The 20,962-nt window shown below is 47.2% G+C and overlaps 1 protein-coding gene across 8 annotated transcripts in view; it reads left to right on the top strand.

Annotated features, from left to right (window-relative positions):
- Positions 1-303: 303 nt before the first annotated feature.
- Positions 304-20,962, top strand: part of DHX30 (DExH-box helicase 30) — a 35,962-nt gene continuing 15,303 nt past the window's right edge. For 2 of the 8 annotated variants that reach the window (XR_005103753.1, XM_037384256.1), the window contains exons 1-4: positions 7,979-8,177; positions 15,250-15,380; positions 17,695-17,805; positions 19,879-20,234. Coding sequence is in view for 7 of the 8 variants with exons in the window: in XM_037384256.1 (XP_037240153.1) it covers positions 7,979-8,177; positions 15,250-15,380; positions 17,695-17,805; positions 19,879-20,234 (797 nt within the window). In the remaining variant the exon portion in view is untranslated. Of the gene's footprint in view, positions 466-1,171; positions 1,376-4,171; positions 4,224-7,978; positions 8,178-8,321; positions 8,580-13,118; positions 13,231-14,955; positions 15,065-15,249; positions 15,381-17,694; positions 17,806-19,878; positions 20,235-20,962 lie in introns of those variants that run through there. The other 6 variants (XM_037384260.1, XM_037384259.1, XM_037384261.1 and 3 more) reach the window with 6 other exon arrangements.

The raw sequence follows: 20,962 nt of genomic DNA, 5'->3' as shown, positions 1-20,962 counted from the left end.
GGGCAGCCCAGCCCGCGCCGCCAGCACCGCACTGAGACGCCACAAACGGCCGCGGCCCGTGAGGACGGCGGCGGGTGCGGAGGCGGCGGCAGCGGCCGGGGCCCACCGAGGGCCTGGGGCCTACCGAGGGGGCCGGGGTCCCGGGCCCTCCGGGCGGAGCGGCGGCTCCAGCGCCCCCGCAGGCCCCACCGCCCATTGGCGCCAGCCGTTGCCGTGGGGACAGGCCCCGCCCCGCGCGGCCTCGCACTCCCGTGCCTCTGGCCGGCGGAAGGCGGCTTCACATCCGGGGGAGAGGGCGGAAGAGAAGGCGCCGGAGCGGGCGGTTGCCCCGGAAGCGGATTGTGGGGGCTCTTGGGACTTGTAGTCCGAGCGGCGGCGGACCGGCGCCAGAGAGTTGGTTGTGAGGAGGTCGGTGTCGGGGAGCGGGACCGGCGCCGCTCCGCCCGGGGGGGCTCGAGCCGCGCGGTGCGTGGCGGGACCGCGGCCCGGAACCCGCGGTCGAGGCCCGGGGGGTGCCGCGGCCTGAGGAAGGGTGGCGGGAGGAAGGGGAAGGAGGGGGAGGATGGCTCCGAGCCGGAGCCGGGCGGGCGGCGTCGGCGGCGGGGGGACCGGCGGGGCTGAGGCGATGGGGGCGCGGCGGCGGGGCTGAGCGGCGCGCAGCCCCCGGGGCCGGGGCGGGGGGGGCGGCGGCCAAGCCCGGGCGCGGTGCCCGCCCAGGGGGGCGGGAGTCCCGGCCCAGCGGGAAGGGGCCGTGCGGGGCCCTGGGCCTGTGCGACCGGGCGGCGCGGGGCGGGGCGGACGGGGATGCTCCTCGGATGGGGCACCGGCCCTGTGCGGGCGGGGGCGCGGGTTGCTGTCCGCCGCTGCCCAGCACCGCCGCGGGCAGCCGGGAGCGCAGCCGGTGGGGGCGCGGAGCCGGCCGGCCGCGCTACCGGGCGGTTCTCCCTTCGGGTCTTGGGCGAGTGGCCAGCGGGGAGAGCCCCGGCTGGGACGGGGAGCTGAGCCCCGCGTCGGGAGACAGCATGGGGTGATCCGGAGCCGGCCTGTGGAGCCGGGCTTACCCCTGGCTCTCTCATCTGTGCCGTGGGGAAGCCTTCGCTCTTGTTACAGAGCTGCTTTCCAGCATGACTCGCAGTCCTTTTCTTAGTTTTGTCTCTTCCTTACTTCCCAGTAACTTCTTCTGTTGTCACCAGTGGCACCATTTTTTCCCCGGTGTTCATTGGAACCATCACTCTGGGTTTCCGGTTTAGTCCACAACGCCTGGTCTCATGAGCAGTTGGTACCCAAGAGCATTCAACACCCAGTCCTACCTCTAGCACATTATTGTTCCCGCTTCCAGCTTGTCGGCAGTGAGAATCCTGCAGAATTAAGATTGGTAAATAAAGGTTTCTTGCACAGATCCGCTGCTTGTTTGGCCCAAATAGCTGAAAGTCAAACTGTTTTGCTTTGCACAGACACCAGTGTAGGTTATCTGTGAGGGTGAACGATATGTAAAACAACACAGTTTCTCATTTGTTCTCATGACAGAGCACTTGGTATCACAGTAGACAGTAATCAAGAATTCTGTGATATTTGCTGCATCTCAATGTTCTTTCTTCTTGGGGATGCGGTTTTCTCTTCATACGTATGTGTAGCTATTTTCAGGGGGACCAAGGAAACCCCAAAAGACCCAGTTCCTCGGCCTTTGACATTTTAGCTGGCAGTTTCCAGTGCTGCGTTCACTGGGTTTTTCTCTTTGCCTTTGCAGTAGGGGCATTAGGTCTATTGCTAACAAACTTTTAGTGTCTCTTTTGCCATCTGGGATTCTAGTATTTTGCCAAGCGTGAGGCATGAGGCGCTCTGCAGTCTGATGGCATCATCATGCACGATTGATTTTCATTCCAAATGTACTGTTGCCTTGTCTGTGAGAGTCCTGTATCATTGTGTTCTGATGCTTAGTAAATGCAGTGTCCTATGAGGCCCCCCATCTCTCTCCTGTTATCAGAGTGAAATATATTTTGAATCTTCCAATGTGTCACCCTTTTGATGATGTTCATGCGTCTCCTTCGTTTCTGTGAATGGTGAAGCAGCTGCCATAGTTGAACACCTTTAGCTGTGCTAAAACTGCCCAGTTCAGGATCCTCTGTATTTAGATCCACCAGATGTGGTCCTGAGTAATCCAGTGATGCTGCTGCAGGGACTGATCTCTTAATGACCTGTACCTTAAACCTAAGCTTATCTAGCCAAGCTTTTCTCTGCTTTGACCACGTTCCCACTGGAAGCTCAAGCTTAAAGTACTTGAATTCCTCCATGCAATTTTAAAGGGATCCCTCATCAGTGGGATTCTGATCATGGACTTTACCTGAGTTCATCTTTCTACACGTTCGTTCTCTTCCCTGTCCTGTCCCCACTCCCAAGCAGTCTGGCTCTGGCTGTCTTAGCCTTGGTTGGTGGTTGCACGGTAAGGGTCCCCATCTCAGCTGGGGATCTGCAGGCACAATTATAAATAACAACTTTGGTAGTCTTGCTTGTCAGTGGGGCTCTCAGTTTTTAGTCTTGTAAGCTTATCCGTGTCACTTTTTCAATTTTTTTTCTTGGTCTTGAGCAGAAAAGACCATTTTCTTCAACTTCATCTTGTGTTTATTTTTGGAAATGCCTTTCTGCCCATCCCAGTGTAGGTTAGATGTTCTTTGTTCTCTTTAATACCAATTTGTGCTCTGTAGGTAAGCCTGCCAGTTTATCTGCCTGAATGGTACATTGCCCTAGAAAGCTGTTGTAGACCAACTTCCCTGTGTTCTCTGGAATGCACTTTGTCTGTAAGCAAACAACTTCCCCATTTTTGTCATGCTTAAAAATTTGGGAGGAAGATGCAACCAATACCTCCATATCTTAGGTTTAAGAATGTATTGCAACATTCCCTGTTGTACTCCTGTTTGTCTCTTTCTGATGACTTGAGTGTTCAAGGACTTACTGTTTTGTGTTGGAGTAGTATTGAACTTGTATAATTCATCAGAAATACTGTTGGCTTTAGGATGGTGTGTACCTAGACTGAGATGATCCTACTGCTATGTGGCCCGCTCTTTGCACTTTCAATTTGCATTCCTCCTGTGACTTAGCTCCACGGTTGAATGCCTCAGCCGTAAGAATCTTGCTTAACTACCACAAAAGAGTTTTCTAACTTTGTTCAGTGCAATGAGTTAGCTATACCAAGGATGTTTTCCTCTGCCAGTCTTGACAATTACTACAGGATGTATGGGTTTTCATTTTTAAAGAAGTCACGGTAACTATGTTTTTATTTATTTAGTCATTGAAAAAGACAAAGTGTGGACTTGTCAGTAACAGCAGGTTTGTTTTCATGTGCCCGTAGGGAGGTGGCTGGCTGAACAAGGTGTCATGTCCACAGAGTTCTGTTCTGAGAGTGATGTTATTTTAGGCCTTGTTTGCTGTTGCCGAAGTAAACAGTAATTTTGTCATTAGTTTCACTGAAAGCAAAAATGAATAATTTGAAAGCGCAATACTTGTAGGATATTAATTGCGTGCACAGGAATAGCTGTTAATGTGGATAGTTAATGTTAGTGTAAATGCAGACCCTCACCCATCTGAGCCAAGTTTGTTAGAAAATCCTTGTTACTATGTTATCAAGAATGCCTAAAATGTATTTAGTATTTGGCATGACAGATAAAACGACCCAAAACAAAGTTGATTTGGTTTTTTTTCCTAATTTGAGTGAAAGCTATTTTAATAAGAAATTAAACCAGGAAGTTTAACATAATTTCAGCAAAGCACATTATCAAAAGTGTATCTGTCTCCTCTTGTTTTTCTTTTAAAAGGGGGAATAATGGCAGTAGTCTACCTACTTCTGGTGTTCTGACTTTCAAAAGTTTTAAAAAATATCCCCAAATCAGTATCACCACAGAAACAAAGCACTTCCGAAATCTACAAACCACTGGTTGAGAAGACACTTCCTCCCTTTGGGTGTAAAGCAGCCACTTATAACAGGATAGCGACCAGTACAGGTGTGATTCAGATGAAACAGATGGAATATAAACACCAATATGAAATTTGTTGAGGACCATTAGCTTTGTGTTGTGCCAAAGACAACTAGTTTCAGAAGCATGAAACACTTGAAACCTCTCAAAGGAAATATTAATTCTAACTTCCAGTTTCTTTTTGCTACCTCTTGCTTTCCCAGGATTCAACCCTTTTCACTGTGATGGAGATGTTCTCGCTGAATTCCCTTAAAGGTAAGGACCTGAAACAATCTTCAACTTACCCCTTATTTTTTCCTTTGTTCAGAGATTTAATGCTATAGCAGATGGATGATGAAAATTAATTTGTAAGAAACAGTACTGTCCTCTGTGTTGGATAAATGAGAGGTTTGTCCTACAAATGCCTTTGTCAGACTTCCTTTTCAATGCGTTAGGGACAAAAGAGGAAGTGGAGATGACTGTACCTGAACTAGCGATAGCTCTGCAGCGTAGGATGTGTGTTTTTATGCTTGAGACCGCTTTATTTCTGAGGGGAGCCCAGCCTGCAACACTTGCACTTCAAGCCTAAAGCGAGGGTGGTTGCTGTAACCAATGTATATCAGTTCTGTCTTGGTTAGTGTAGCATGTGAGGTAAATGTTGCAAGTAAGCTCAGTTACATTAGAGTATCGCAGGGAAACAGAATTTGGAAGGAGAGAAGACTCCTTCTGTTACCCAATAGATGACAATGTGGACTTGTTTGCTTGTTAGCTTAAAGGCTTTTTCCCCCCCCCTTTTAATTTTACCCTCCTAAACATACCTGCATCCTTTTGTACCAGTTCAGTAAGCACTTTCTCCTTGGTGTTTCATACTTTAAATACCTGTCAACTGTTATTGTGTCCTTTTTTCTTCCCTGTCATTGCTTTGCCTACCTCTTTCTTTCGATCATATTTTTTTCTTAAGAAATCCCTCCAGTCACTTGCTGGCTTTTGTTCTCTTTTGCTGTTCGTTTCTGAACTCTGTTATTTAGGCTTAAAATAAGGTGCGTGGAATGGGATAAAATATTCCAGATATGGCTGAACCAATGATGGATCACTACCTCCTGTCTCAGGGAAGTCATGCTTCTGCTTTAGCGCTTGGGGAACACAGCAGCGTACCAGCCATTTTTGTAACACTGCCACGCTAGTGAGTCACCAATATTGTGGGTTCTGTATTTAAAACAAAAATTCCCAGAATGCTTTATAAGTCCAGGGCAGAGTATTATGTACAGAGTAATTTTAGTTGGGAATAAAAACCCTCTCATTTGTTGAATAGCATGACCTGGGTTGGAGTCTGAGAGAGAGAGAAGGAACTTTTCCTGTGAGGGCTAGTGGTTTGTCATGGCCAGACTGGGTTTGGGATTCTGGGTGTTCTAACACTTGTGTTCTGGGGGAAAAGGAAGTCTTTCACATAACGTGGCTTGTTAACGAGCTTCTGCATAGTGCTGCTGCCTCTACAAAGGCTTGGCTAGAGAAGATGAATTAACCACAGCTCATCGAAGTGAGCCTGAACTGGCAAAGCCTGGGAAGACGGCTTTAAGCGATTATTTATATGCTGTTTAACGCTCGTCTCTGCAAAATAAAGATATTTGGACTGAGTATGTGGAATCTATGGCTTCTGAAATTTTTTAATAAATTGAGTCTTAACTATATATTTTCTGTGCTCGTAAGATAATTTTTATATCATACAGTGACAAACCACTAGCCCTACCCATGTGAAACTTTCTGTGCACCAACACACTCTCTTGCAGCATCTTCTCCCAGATTTCTCCTTCCCATTGACTGTGTGTTTCCAAGACTTTCCCCAGGCATGTACTCCATCTGTTTTCTTTTGTTTGTTTTGCTTTTAATCACTGTGGTCTCCAGCCATGGTTTTCATCTCCTTAGGGCTCTTGTTACCTTTTGTGCTTCTTCTCTGATGTTCACGACTTGAAACAGCTTAGTAGCTGTGATTGTTATTTTCTTCACTGCTGGATAGCTTATTGCCTCATCTAGATCTTGGGAAAATGCTAAATAAACCAGCAACTATATCAAGTTAAGTAATTTCACAGTAGATTCATCTTCCTAGAAGGATGTATTAATGTTTACATACCATTTCCAGCCACCCGTCCTTTCTAGTCCTCCTTGAAGCTTTTGTTTCCAAACCATCTGAAGTTTATTTCTGAAAGTAAGAGTTCGTGCAACATGCTCTCAAAAGATTTACATATAATTCATTTCCTTAAATTGAGTTGTCTAGCAAGATTGTTCTCCTTTTTAGTGGACCAATGCTCTTAGAATTTGTAATCTAAGCCTTTTTAATTAGAGTGCCAGAATAATTTTCATATCTTTCAAAAAAAAAAAGGGGGGTGGCAGTGGCAAAAAAAGCCCGTTTTGTGTCTTCTGGTGCTGCTTCAAGATCTGGGTTTGTTTATTTTGTTTGCTTTTGTTTTTTTGAGTAAAACATAACTGCACAGATAAATCACTAGCTAATTCACAGACGTTCTAAAAAGGGTGCAGATTGGAAAAGGCATATTTGGTGTAGTAAGTTGGGTTTTTTTTGTGCTCATGCATGCTCCTCCAGAGTTGTTTCTTACACAGGGTTTTCTTCTTCTTGAACCTTTTCTTGTGGAATACAGCCTTCATAAAACTTAAGTGTGTAATTAAATTAGTTAATCCTTTTGTGGCTTATCAAAGATTTATCTTTCTCATGTAAAAACAAACAAACAAATCACCCACCACCCATCCCAAAACGCCACCCCCCCTTTTTTTATCATGGTGCTTAAACAACCATTCATGTAAATTTTTGGTTTACACACAAAATATTCACTGAGCAATAAGGTATTTTGATATAAAAATGATACCCTGGTTTAAAGAAACACACAACTTAATGGTAGTCCAGAGTATACGTTGCAGCCAGAGATAATAAAATGTATAGATATTGCTTAGCAATTACCTAGGTATCTAAACATTACCTAGTCTGCAGGTGTGTCTGTTAGGGTGCAGGCAGATTGTATGCGTAGCTGAAGACAAGAAACCCAAAACAACGTTCAGGTACCTGTTTCTGAATTTGCCCTTCTGAATCAGTCTTGCAGTCACTTGTATTAGTACAATCGGAAAGATCGCTCTGCCTTTAAATGCGCAGGGATGGCAAATAATGTCTAAAGGAGTGAAACCGAGAGCGGACGAATGCTGTTGAAAGCATAGTAAAAATTGCACGTGTGGGTTTTTTCCTTTTAATTAGAGAAGTTTAGTAATGATTCTAAAATAAAATCCATGTGTGGAGGTCTAGCCAGTGGACTGTGTTTGCAGTATCACCACCAGGTTGCTCAGATCTTGGAGCAGATGACATCTCTCTGTGGTAACCTTTCTTTGAACGCGTGTGAAGACATCCTGGTTTTTGGGGTGTGTGTGTGTGACACCTACGAAATATTCCCGAAAGCCTTTCAGCCAACCTATATCCATAATGTGTGGTGTATCTGTGTGCGAGTGTGTGCTTTGAGTTGCTGCGTTGTTTCTGTTGGACGCACATGTGTCAGGAGGGCCGATGTCCCCAGGCAGGGCTGGTAGAGCTCGATGATGCAAGTGCCGTTGATTTTTTTTTCCCCCAAAAGAGAAAGAAAATATCTTTCTGCTGGTTTAAAGCTTCAGCGGGCGGTGCGAGTCCTCCGTCTTCCCACAGCGGCTGGCACCTCTCCGGCAGGAGCGCGGTGAGCTGCCGCTCTCTGCCTCCACGTCTTCTGGCAGGGACGCGAAGGCAGATTCTTTTTGTGGGTTGATTTTTTTCCTTTTCTTTCCCGTTCCCTGTGGTTGGCTTTGTCAGTGCGGTCCCGGTGTGGCGGGGGGGAGACGCTCCCACCCGTGTGGGCTCAGCGTCTCCCCCGCCCGCGGTTCGCGGCGAGGGGTGCATCCTGCGCTACGTCCTCCTGCGCGCCGGGGGGCGCCGCGGCGCGGACGAGGCCTTCCCGCAGGAGCGCCCGGCCGCGCCCTGCCTGAAGCCGGCGCCGGGCAACCTCAAGATGGCGGCGCTGGGGCTGCTGCTGCAGGCGGCGGCTGCCTGCGGCTCGGCCGGGCCGCTGCGCCTTTGCCGCTGTTACCGGGCGCCGCCGGGGACGCGCGGGCTCTGCACCCGGCTGCCGGCGCCCCAGAGCGCCGGCGAGGCGAGGCAGGAGGAGGAGCCGGGCGCTGAGGAGGAGGACGCCGCCGCCATGGTGAAGGGTGAGCCGGGGGCGAGGCGGGGCGGGGGGAGGAACCGGCGGCGCCCCCGGTGTGCGCGGCTCGGCGGCCGGGGAAGCGGCGCCGCGCCGGCCCGCACGCAGCGGAAGGGAGGAGCGAGCCCCGCTGCCCGGTGCTGGGAGGAGGGAGCGTGAGCGCGCCGCACGTCCCTCCCCCCGCCTGCAGCCGGGCCGCGCCGCCCGCCGGCCTCCTCTCGCTGCGGGCGGCCGGGCTAGGCCGCGTCGGGCCCCGCCGGTGGGAGGGGTGGGCGGGCCGTATCGCGGGGAGCGGCGCGGCCTTGAGCCCCGGCCCTGGGGACGGGGCGCCCCGCCGGGATGCGCGGCAAGGGAGAGGAGCCGGCCAGCTGCGGCGGTGTGTGCACGCACGGCTGCGCCGCCGCCGCAGGTAACGGGCCGGCGCCGGGAGGTGTGGCGGGGGCGGCCGGGCCGGGCGGGCAGTGCCGGTGGCCGCCGGCGGGCAGCGAGGGCCGGGGCCTTTGTAGCAGCCCCCGCCGCGCTGCGCGGGTGCGCGGCGCTCTTTGTTGGCGGGCGAGCGGGGATTCCCCGGCGAGCGGCAGCGGCGTGCGGGGCCCTTCGGCTCAAGGTCGCCCGCCGGCAGCCGGGCCGGCCGGGAGTCCTCGCCGCTTCGACGCGCCCGCCGCGGCCTGACGCGAGAGGAGTCGTAAGTGGGTCTTTCGCTAGAAATCCTGGTGGATCGTGCACGCCCATCCAGCATCGCCAGGAAAACCGCTCTGCCCTCGGCGTGCAGCAAGTCGCGTTAGTCAGGGCGGGAGCGGGCTGCGGGAGCGGGGAGCATCGCCCTCTCTGCCTCCCAGCCGGGTCCCGCTGCCGGGGCTGCGGGCGGCGCTGAACGCGGTGCGAGCAGCTCTTGTCAGCAAAAGTCCTGATGCTCGCAGCGCTCGTGAATCTGGCCGGGGCTGATGTCTCTGCTGAAGCCTGGAAGGTTTCTCTTGCTGCCGTCGGTCCTGCAGCCTACAGCAGAGCTGTGTGCGGGAGGGCACGGGGCTCAGGCGTCTGAAGGGTAAATGCTTTCCTCCTGTTCAGAAGGAATCGTGGCTTTTTCAAAAGAGTATTTGAAAGTGTGTTTTGATGTCGTGTTTTGACAATTGCTTTTTGTTAGATTATGAAGAGTGAAGAACGCTTCTAGTTCAGCAAGATAGGAGTAATTTTGTGCCGGAGGTTACTACTTCCAGGCTGTGACCTGAACTGCTGCATTTTCCCTTTTAAAATCACTGGTTTGTTTGCAGTTTTATTTGTTAGGCTGTAATCTTCCACTTTGGAAATTCAGTTTATTACATTAAAAATTCTACTCTTTTTTTTTTTTTTTTTTTCATTTTTCCCCCTGCTCATCCTTCTGTGTTCTGTGCTTCCTTCCTACTCTCTAGCACTTCTTTTTTTATTATTATTGTTATTATTGTTTTCTTTTTGTCGATCCTGAATTCTTTGGGTCTTGGTTCCATTTTCCTTTCAGAAGCTCTGCTGAGCTTTATCTTGTAGCTCAGAGTCGGTCTTTAATGGTTGTGTTCAAGCTGTTCAACAGAGCAAATTATCTGACTTTGAAAGTAAATGCTAAACCGCCCCAAATTATTGTTTAATGAGCTGGTTCAGGTGTTGCCTGAGAAGTAGTAGACTTTTTTTTTTTTTTCTTCCCCCTTTTGTACTTCATTCCTCACCATTCCTCTTTCTAAGGTATGTTTTCAGAGAGTACTTGAGTGCTTTTATCTCTGGGTTTCTGTTCACACATCCTTCCAGTGTATGTGGTGGATTGACTGTGGAAGGCTCTTCTGGTGACAATTTGGCAGTGCTAGAAGATTAGTTTCAGATGAGCAAATAAAAAGTTTTCAGGGTCTTTTTGTAAGTCTGTCCTGCCTGTACAGCGGCTGCTTGATCACACAGAGATCATAAAAGTTCTTTTAAGAAAACTATAAGGGCAAGTTCTAAGCCTTCAACTTCTCAGTTGATGGCTTGTTAGCTATCCTCATTTGACTGCTTTTGTTATTAGCCTTGGATACAAATATGGAAAAATCGACTCTCAGCTGAGGCCAGCTTAAAAATGTATTGGCATTAATATTTAAGGCTTGGTTTTGTTGGCCTAGGTGGTGGGATTTTGGAGCAGACTCTATGATGCAGAGCTGCTTTGCCTGCTCAGTCAGGTCTGTGGCACTTTTCGCTTGTTGCTGAGACTTACGTGATCTTGACCTGTGTTTTGCTCCAAGAAAGAATCTTTCTCTAATTAATTTTTAAAAATTAAAAGAATTAACTTTGCCATCTCATAGTATCACAGAATAATTTAGGTTGCACTGAAGCTCTGGGTGCTGTGTGGTCTGATCCCTTTCTCAGGGCAGGCCCAGCTGGAGGGGGTGATCAGGGCTGTATCCAGCCGAGTTCTGAGTGTTCCAGGGATGGAGGCTGGCCATCAGTCACTTTCATTCTCTGATGATCTGACTTGCTTTTGAAGAAGCCCTGTCAGTTTTACCAATTTTTAAGTTTGTTCTTGTTTAGGCAAGAACTGCATGTGTTTTTTATTACTGTATATGGTTGAAAGGAGTCTTGGTGAGGATTGCTAGATGATGGTTTAAAAAAAAAACCCAGCAAAAAAACCCCAAATCCCCCAAAAGTAATAATATTTTGGTGTACTCCAAACTAAACTGCCAGGTGGAACCTCTCTCTCCCTCCACCTCTCCCTAGTAAAACATGTCTAGGCTAATTCTTTATGAAATGGATATTATGGAGCCACAGGGCTTTCTTCCCTGTGAATTTTTGATGTGTTTGGAGCATTCTTCGCTGACTTGAATTTATTACTGCGGGGGCTCATATCTTGATGAATGTTGTATTTAATAGTTTGTCCTTGCTGCTCATTTGTTGCTTCTCCAGGGATAGCTTGTTTGTTGCTTCTCCAGGGAAGAGAATTTGAGGGAAGATAGAAACTGTCAAAATGAATGTAATGCTCCTCTGTCTTCTGTGAACAAGACTATGGGCATTTGTTGTCATCTTGTACCTGACAGTGTCTTTGCTTGTCAGGTTTGTTGCCTTTGGCCACTACAGCTGGGAGTTGTTTGTTTTTTCTTTCTATTTTTTTTTCTTTCAGTGTTGCCTGAAATTATGGTGGACTTTCACAATCAAATTAAGCTAAAGCACTCGCTGGCTTTGTGGAACTTAAAATAGTTAATTGGCTTCTTTGATAACCCCACCCTCAGTTGTCTGCTATCCAAGACAGGCTTTTAATGTTTGTTTGTGATCTCAGAGCCATGGTTTGAACATCATATGTAGTTCTGGCTTGATAGGAATTGAGTATAAAAATCAACTCTGTTTTGGGAGTATTAGGTTATACTCCTTGCTTCTGCAGGGCTGTGACTACCGCTAATATGATTTCTACCCAAATATCCATTCTCAGCAGTGAGAGAGCTAAGTGTTTGGAGGAAGATGCCAAGAAATCCAATCTGGCAGGGAAGGAAACATTCTGCAAATCCAGTTCTGCAATTTTGGATTGTTTCTTTAAAAACTATGGGTGAGGCATGGCTTCATGCAAGATAAGAACCTTCCAGTTCTCAAACTCGGGATAAGAATGGGCTGAGGGTAATCCATGAAGCCTTAGAGTCGCTGTTGATTCGTCAGATGGTGCTGCTGAATATGGCATTGTCAGCTGTGAAGAATACATTGTGTCTTGGTTGGTAATTCAGAGTCTGATCTGCAAGCCAGAACTAGGCTTTGTTATTTAGAGATCCTATTCTTTGCTCTAGAATGGGTTAAGTATTTAGTCTTCACTGGGGACTCACCTCAGAATGTGAGAAATTGGCTCTGTCATGAGGTGACTGCATTGGGGGGGGGGAGGGGAGGATAGAGCAGAGCATTTAAAAAGAATGTGCTTCTTGCTTCTGCCTGTTACTTATCACAAAATTTCTCAGGTTATTGTTTTTGAATGAGGAAGCAACTAGAGGCCTAATAATACAGGCTGGTGCTAGAGGTTGTTTCATTTAGTGGTTTGTGGTTTTTTTTTAAATTTCTCATTTATTAAGTGAATTTAATAGTGCATTTGGGAACTGTGTTACTACTCCTCCCTCCATGTGTCCCAGCAACATAGCATGGAATAGAACTGCAGAATGCCAAAATCTTAGTCACTTTTCCACTTTTCTTGAGCAGGTCGAAGTCTGAATATAGTGGTGCTTGCTGTATGAGTAGGTAGAAGTGTCACCGATTTGCTGTATAATTACAGAAAATTGACTTGTAGGTCTTTGTTAGGCTGAGACTCTTTTCCTGCTATCCATAGAAGGTAAATCACAGACAAGTAGTGTTCATAAACCACAGTAATTCCTGCGTATCCCCCTGTAATTGTCCAAGAGTTTTGCCCAAGTAAGTGTAAGCAGCCTGTGGGCTTTTTTTTATTATAACAGAAGATGCCGCAGCTGACTGTCATGCACAGGAGAGTGGCAGGAAGCCCATTGTGTGGGGCTTGGTCTTTTCAACATCAGTACAGTTGAAGGAGATTGAGCAGGCAGCAGTTTTAATCTGTTCATTTTGACACTGCCCTCTAAATACCAGCTTGTCCTCTACATACCAGGTTGAGAAGCAATGCCAACCTGAGCCAGCTCCAGCTGCAAGTCGAAATTAAACAACTGTCGAATTACAATGCGGCCTGTCTTCAAATGATATCCAGTTCTTCACATCTTTATCGCAGGTTACAGAGGTTGTATTTCAGTATCTCTCTGTAGATGTTAAGGATGGTATCTGGTCCATTTGGCTTCTGAAAGTGGATTCTCTGAGGTTCAGGTGGTTCTTCTGTGGTTTGGAGGAAGAAGTTTCAAAACTGAGTGTCACCAGTAATTTATTTTTTTTTTTTCTGAACTCTGGATCAGTGTGCTGGTGTTTTCTTTTTTTTTTTTTTTTTCTCTGAAGAGGGTGATACGATCAGCAGCATGGGCTTTTGCTCTCCCTCACCTAAGTATGCACAGTCTGACAAGTGCTGGTCTGCAGTGGTGCAACATAACTCTTTTGCCTTCTCTAAAACTCCTGCAATTTCCCTGGTGGTCAGCTTTCAGGTGAGCCCTCACGATACATCCTTGTAACTTCGATTTTCCCTAGCTGTGCAGCTTCTTGGAGAATGTCTCTTGCGTGTGCCTGTATTACAGACCCTTTTTCTTCAATGCTTGCTAGCTTCTTTGAAGCTTGTTACTGTGTATCTTCATTATAATGACTCTGCAATTGGGAGTTTTCGGCAAAACATGGTGGCAGATCTTGGTGATGCTCTAATGAGTGTGGCTATCGGGCCATTTCTACTTGGATTTGGTAGCTCAATCCAAAAGTCCAGATTCTGGCAGTACCAGATCTTGTGTTGCTGACTTCTGATTCATTGCTGAAACTTCCCCTAAATAGCTGTAGAGAATTTAGAACCCTTCTAAAAAGTAGTGCTCAAACCGGTTGGTGGTCTGCAAGAAGATCAATGACGTTCCGACTGCCTGGGGAGCGTACGTTTGTGATGTTGGCTGAACTTAGGATCAGAGTGCCTTAGCTGTGCTTGCTGCTGCCGGAATGGGAGATCCTATTCCTCTCCCCTATTCCTTTGCACTGTTTTTGGGTACCTGCAGGACTGTGCAGTTGGCTGACTTAGGAGCCCTGCAAAACCCAGTGTACTTCTTTTTCTGATTTAGCTTTCTGTTGGGTTAGAGCTGCAAATCATCTCTGTGCATTTGGGTTTGTGCCAGAGCTGGAGCAGTGGTAGCATTAGAGCCTGGGAGAAGCAGCACCTACCTCTCGCCACAACAGTGAGCTGTTGGTTCCACCCCTTTGTGTAGTGTAACTACTTCTGGAATTGTTACCGTGTTAAATTTAATCTGATCTTGTCTGGGCTGCTGCTCAAAATAAAGGCTCTCCCCTACAGTGTGGCAGTGATGCATGTGAGAGGGGAGTTAGAGCAGCATCCTTGCTGGTGTTGGCACCAGGGAGGAGGCTGGGACATGAGGTGAGCGTGACATTGCTCTGTCTGGGGGCAGTGTGATTTGTATTATTGTTATTTTTTTTAAATGAGTGATGTGAAGTGATCATTAATATCCCCTTCCTGCAAGCGCTGTAGCCTGAGCAGTATTTCTCACCTGCTGGGGCAGGGGACCTGTGCTCAACTAGCCAGTCCTACCAGCCCGCAACGCCTGCTGCCTCTGGCGCTGCTTCTTAGCTTCCTGCTTAGGCTGGTTGATCTCCAAATACTGTGTTGGCAAACTTCTTTCCAGGGGGTTCTCTGAGCAATTTAGTACAAACCCATATTCCCAGCCTCTAACCCAGCCATCTCAATAAATTCAGGGAGAAGTCCCCAGGGTTTTTTCACATTACTGCCAATGGCTGCATCTCATGTGTAGCTTGTGTGTCATTGAGGCCCTTGATTTAACCCTGAGGTGACCTGCATGGTTCAGGAGGGGGATACAAATACCAAAGTCTGTTCAAAATAGTTTTTGCTCATTTTGTTTTCAACATTGAAGAATGACAAACAGAGCTGCTTTTGCCTCCATAGTGAGGAAACCACCAACTCCATGGGTTAATCTGGGCTTTGTATTCTGGGCTATGATATTTGTATTCAGGTTCAACAGGTATATGTAGTATGTAATTTTTTCTGTTGACACTGTGTCCTTTTGGGGCGAAAAAAAAGTCCTTCCAAACTGTTAGGTGACTGTTGGCATCACTGGATCATGGAGTTGGACTGTCAGTGCTGCAGTTTTAACTAGAGGATATTCATGCTTTTGAAAGAGGGGGAAACAAGCTGTGTGTTTCAGAAGCCTGGGACAAACAGTATGGTTGTCCATTTTGGATTTGCAGTGTCATCTTACATGTGGAGCTCGGGAGACTGCACTCCTGTGTACCATTTTGCTGATGCCTGGAGACATTGTAGGTGAACCACTTAATACCTCTGCTTACTTTTCTCACTGTAACCTTAGAGATATTAATGCTCACAGAGCTGCAGTGAAGCAGGTGTTACAACATGTCTTTGAACAGGACTGCACAAGAACTATAAGATATTTAGTTCCTCTTTTTTGTTTGGTTTTTTTTTGTTGTTTTTTTTTTCCCTCCAGATTCCAGAGACCTATTAAAGGAATTTCCACAGCCTAAAAACTTGCTCAACAGTGTGATTGGACGAGCCCTGGGCATTTCTCATGCAAGGGACAAGCTGGTGTACATCCATACTAATGGGCCAAGAAAAAAGGTAATCCTGTTGTGAGGGGATGGGTGGCGGGTAGGTATGTTGCACATAAGAGTGGGAAGTGAGCCAGGAATACTGCTAATCCTGGAAATAACTCTTTAATAGAGAGAATTATAGAAGCGTTTTAATTCAATGTCAATGTTCTGTGATCATCTCTCAAACAAGAAATAGTCTCACTTCTTCCAGTTTCTCTTTATTTTCACATACTTTAATAGGTATATAAATGTAGGTCCTGTCCCTCTCCTTTTGTGTGTGGAAGGATGGATTTTTTTCTTCTAAGTAGCTCACTGTAACTGGCTTTTTTTCAGGAGAAAGACACATAGTCTGTACGCAAATGTGTTGGGCAATGTACATCACTACCTCAGAAAATTGAAGTTTAAATGCTGTATTTTATATCTTAGTAGGCCTAGATTTTAGTGTAGATTCTAATAGAACAAATGCCAAAGCCTAAAATGTTCAATTGCAGCCAAGAAAGAAGAATTTGTTTGCGATGGCGGGAGGCTTGTAATACTACTTAAGGGCAAAATGAAATACAGACTCTGTTGTTGTTGTTGTTAAATAAAATGGAGGAATTCCAGGCAAACAGTTTGCCAAATAGATTGAGCTCTTGGTGGGATGTGAGAGGCCTAGATCCAAATCTGTGCTATAAACTGAGCAGAAGTTCTTAACTGATGGGTGCTCTGTGTTCGGGGGTTTGCCTCCTTTTATCGTCTAGCTCTCATTCTAGAGCTGAAAGCAATTTCCAGCTGAAGTTTGACTGTAATGTATGTTCCAGGAGAAGCTTCAGTTCTGATGGATTAACATTTTCCAACAAATTTCTGTCTAAAATTCCCCAGAGTTTTTATTACCATGCCCCTTTTAAAGTGTCCCTGCATTCTAGGCAACACGTTAGTAAATGGTTACTTTAGAGTTTCTTTATTGTTTTATTGTTTTTCTTGCTTTTCCTTGATGAGCTGTAGTACAGTTTCCTAACGTGAATTTCTGAATACCATAACGAATGCCTTATCATTTTAGTTTGCAGAATCAGTTCATGTTTTTGCTAGCACTTAAATAGAGTTAATGTTGAGGATAACTTTAGATTAAAACAAAACAAAATAATAAACAAAAACCCCAAAGGAGCTCTTGGAGAAAACAAGGCTTGGATCTCAACCTCCTCCCTCCCTTACCTTCGCCCCCGCCCGCACAAAACCAACCACCCAGAGAAGTGTGTGGGGATGGAAGGACAGGTGAGACAACCTGGATAAGTCTGGGTTGGAAGTGAGCAAGGTTTTTTTCATGAGCACCCAGTAACTTGGCCTTCATGAGACAACTTTTTTCTCAGCAGGTCTGTGCCTTTTCATGCAGAGCCCCCAGGCAAAATGCATAGCAATTTCCTACGGTAAGATGAGATTCAGGTGGCAGGCAGCCAGCCAGATGTAGACTGCTGAAGTCGGGAGCCTTTTCTCTAGCCTTATAGGTGGGGTTTTCCCAGCAGACCTAAACGCCACCTTTCATCTTTGCTGCAGAAACAGGAGAGAATTCCTTAGGCGTTTCCCTCCTTTGAGCCTTGCAGAAACTCAGCTACAGCATCTGCACGGCCAGGAGTAGAGCGAGTTCTTGGTTTGGAGTGATTTTTTTTTAAGAAAGGGCAGGGTTCAGCTTTCAGCATTCTTTGCCTCTGCAAGTTTTGCAGCTGCTCTCATCCAACTGTACTGGTATAAGAGGAGCTCTGGCGGTGCTGTTAGTTCTTGTAATAGCTTGTGTTGGGCAGCATATGCAGAAGGCTGGATTCTCATGTGCCCAATGAGTATGGTCGCTGCCTGTGTAACTGTGATGCAGTATGCTGCTACTGAAAATTACAGTGAGGAAGCAGTTAGGAAGAATTGCTTGCCATTGCAACTGGACATGTGTTGGAAATCGCATGTTGGTTCTCAGGCATGGTCTGGTGTGCTGCAGTGTACGTAGGAGCAGTTACTCTGAAACTGAATTGTTCTTGTAATGAGCTCTTGGCATTTGATTCCTCTGAGATGACACACTGCAGCCTGTGAAGCCCAGAGTATGTGGCACTGTGCTGGAAGTCAGCCTGGCTTTTGGGCCTGGCTCAGCCATGCAGCTTCTATGTGACTGTGGGCACCTTGTATCCCTTTTCCAGGCTTTTCTTTCTATGTTACTGGAATGGAGCTTCCCATAAAGGGACCAAACAAGCAGTTTGTTTGGGATTTTTCATTTGTAGTTCTCTTTGCCTGGAGTTCAGAGATATTTGAAGTAGATATGCTCCTGATGGAGGAGAGAGTTTGTTCTGTACTGTCTCACTTAACTGGTTATCTTTGCTTTTCAGAAAGTCACTCTGCACATAAAATGGCCTAAGAATGTGGAAGTGGAAGGCTATGGGACCAAGAAGATTGATGCTGAGAGGCAGGCAGCAGCTGCAGCATGTCAGCTTTTCAAGGTGAGCTTATGCTGCTCCTTAGCTTGAAGAAACAAGCCTTTGAGTGTGCCAGCCTTGTCTGTTTTGGTGGTGTGATTTCTGACTTTTATCTCTCTCTTTGCCTGCTCACTTTCTTAGTTGGCCTGTCTGTTAATCAAGAGTAGAGGGCGAAGCCTTGAGCTGTCTGAATCCATCTGAACATAAAAGTCCACTTGCTTCAGCCAGGCAGGGACTCACTACATTCTTTGAGTTCTGGTCTTTGTGCTTTATGTCCTAGACCTTAATCAGCTTCTATCTTAGTCTTGGTGTCTGTGGCAAGTCGAGCTTCCCTCAGGTGTATTTGCTGCCACAGTTCACTAACTCGCGCTTCTGTCAGTCTACCTGTGTGTATTTTGTAAGTGCAGATCCTTCAGGGGCTTTTCTTTCCTCTTCCTGTAAGCCATAATGTGGCAATTACGTGTTCTGTTTACAGACTATGTTCTGTCTTACGAGCCACTTACTTACGGCTGGACATGGTTGCTATCTGTGCACAGCCAGTGTCAGACAAGTACAGTACGGTTACAAAGGTCACTCTTTAAGGTAACGGTGTTCCATAGCTGCTATCTGAGGATGAGATGCAGTTTTGTCTTCAGCTCTGCCACTGACTGTTGTCTGCAACCTTGAGCAAGTGAGTTTGCTCTTTGCTTTTGGAGCTTCCCTTTCATCTGTGGAGTAGGAACAATGATATCTTCCTGCTAAGGAAAAAGATGCTGTGGATGGTCTAACAAGAAGAGAGCTTCTTGATTTGGTTGTAGACAGAGAAAGCTACATTAAGAAGTGACTAGCCTTCAGAAGTTAAGAATTGCAGCATGAAAACTGGCAGTTTCTTCAGCTGCCCCCTGTGCTTAGGCTAGCTTTTTTAATCCTGTGATTAGCAAGACTGGTTTCACTGACTGATTTCGTTCCACGCGAAACATGGTTAGTGCTCATTCAGGTAACATCCACTGGAAATATGTGCTTATTTTATCCTCGCTAGTCAGTGTGCAATGAAAGCATTGTTTCTTGCTTCCTTTGAGAGCCTGGAAATTTTCAAAGGAAAAAAATTCCTATCTATGCTTATGATATATTTTTCCCCAGATTTTGGAAATGACTAAACTGTACTTTAGAACTTAAAAAAAACCCAAATCTGAAACCACAGATTCAGCATACAAAGCGTTAACGCTGGTGCTTTTCCAGTTAAACCTATAACCTAATGGAAGGCCCTCATGATGAGAAGCCTTGTGCAGTCATAGCTATAGAAATAGCTACTGATACTGCTTTAAATAAACAGTCATCACTTCAAGAAAAGTAGTAGTATCTAATTGATGTAGAGAGTGTGAATGTAGTGACTTTGAGTACAATAGCTAGCAAAGTGAACTCTTGCTGTCTTAGGTGCTCCTCAGCACAATATAATACAGCCTTGTCTAATATGGGGCCATTGGGAGGCCTAGAGATGTAACTTCTAACTTATTGCAGCGGTCTGGTAAGATGTAGCATGTGTTGCACTGTAGATATGTCTGGAGATTCATGTGAGGTGAGGTTCTAAATGTAGGTGGTAGGCCAGCAGTAATTAGGAACTCTTCTGTTGCAAAAAATGCTGGGTTAGGGAGGTCTTGGTACTGCTTATGCGAATAACTGTTCTTGTGAAATGAAAGGAAGGAGAAGAATCATTCCCTGAATTCTCATCTTGTGTTATCCCAGATTATAATTGTTTAGACTAGCCTTTCTAAAAAGATAAATTTCATGCTCTGAGGTGGGTTTCAAAACTTCAGATGCTAAATATAGTTAGTAGTTTGTAAAATAGCAATAAATCTTGACGCACCCTTTCTAACAAGCTATGTGATGCTAAGCAGTTGTGCTTTGGGAAGTATGTTTAGTGAACAGATTCCCTTTCTTAAGAAAAACGGCAGAAGGAAAGCTTTAAGTTTCTGAAAGTTCTTTTTCTTTCTGTCTTGTTTTGTGGGATACGAAGAAATTGCTCCTGTATGTGTCTCCTTTGCCAGATGTATTTTGGTTTTCTGCAGTAACCCAGATCTGCCTCTTTACTGCAGCTAACAAGGGGTTTTTCTCTTGTAGGGCTGGGGTTTGCTGGGGCCGAGAAATGAGCTCTTTGATGCTGCAAAGTACCGGCTTCTTGCTGACCAGCTTGGCTGTCCTGACGAGAGGTGGTGCTCAGAGGGCAAGTGGCGCTCCAAGTCCGGACCTTCTCTCGCTGACTTGTCAACCTGCTGGCGACGGATGGAGCCAGATGATTCCATCCAGCCCATGGAACAGGGCAGGATGCCTAAAGCAATGAGGAGAGAAGAGCTGGAGGAAGGGGAGCTAGAGGAAGGGGAACTGGAGGAAGGAGAGCTGGAAGAAGAAGCAATCGATGTTTCTGATTATCTACCTATGGCACATCAGGATGCTCGAACCCCAGGCAGAGATGCCAGGTACGTCTGCCCTGATAGCTGCTAATCCAGGGCAGTAACGGAGAGACTTTTCTTTGTAGCTGATCACAGAATCCTAGAATGGTTTGGGTTGGAAGGGCCCTTAAAGACCCCCCAGTCCCACCCCTGCCACGCGCAGGGCCCCCTTCCCCCAGCCCCGGTGGCTCCCAGCCCCGTCCAGCCTGGCCTTGGGCACTGCCAGGGCTGGGGCACCCACAGCTGCTCTGGGCAGCCCGTGCCGGCGCCTCGCCGCCCTCACAGGGAAGGATTTCTCCCTCAGCTCTGATCTCCATCTGCCCTCTCTCAGTGCAAAGCCGTTCCCCCTTGTCCTGGCGCTGCAGGCCCTTGGGAAAAGCCCCTCCCCAGCTTCCTCGCCGGCCCCTTTGGCTGCTGGAAGGTGCTCCAGGGTCTCCAGGAGCCTTCCCTTCTCCGGGCTGAACAGCCCCAGCGCTCCCAGCCCGGCTGCGCAGCAGAGGGGCTCCAGCCCTCTGGCCATCTCCGTGGCCTCCTCTGGCCCTGCTCCAACAGGTCTGTGCCCTCCTTATGCTGGGGGCCTCGGAGCTGGAGGCGGCGCTGCAGGGGGGTCTCAGCAGAGCGGGGCAGAGGGGCAGAGCCCCCTCCCTCGCCCCGCCAGCCATGCTGATGATGCACCCCTGCAGTTCCTCGCAGCTGAGCTGCAGCTTCCCGCGGTGCTGGTGTGGCCTGCAGGTGGGCCAAACAGTGACTACTGT

This window comes from Falco rusticolus, chromosome 4, assembly GCF_015220075.1.
Source record: "Falco rusticolus isolate bFalRus1 chromosome 4, bFalRus1.pri, whole genome shotgun sequence".
NCBI lineage: Eukaryota > Metazoa > Chordata > Aves > Falconiformes > Falconidae > Falco > Falco rusticolus.
This window is presented reverse-complemented; position numbering and strand designations above follow the sequence as displayed.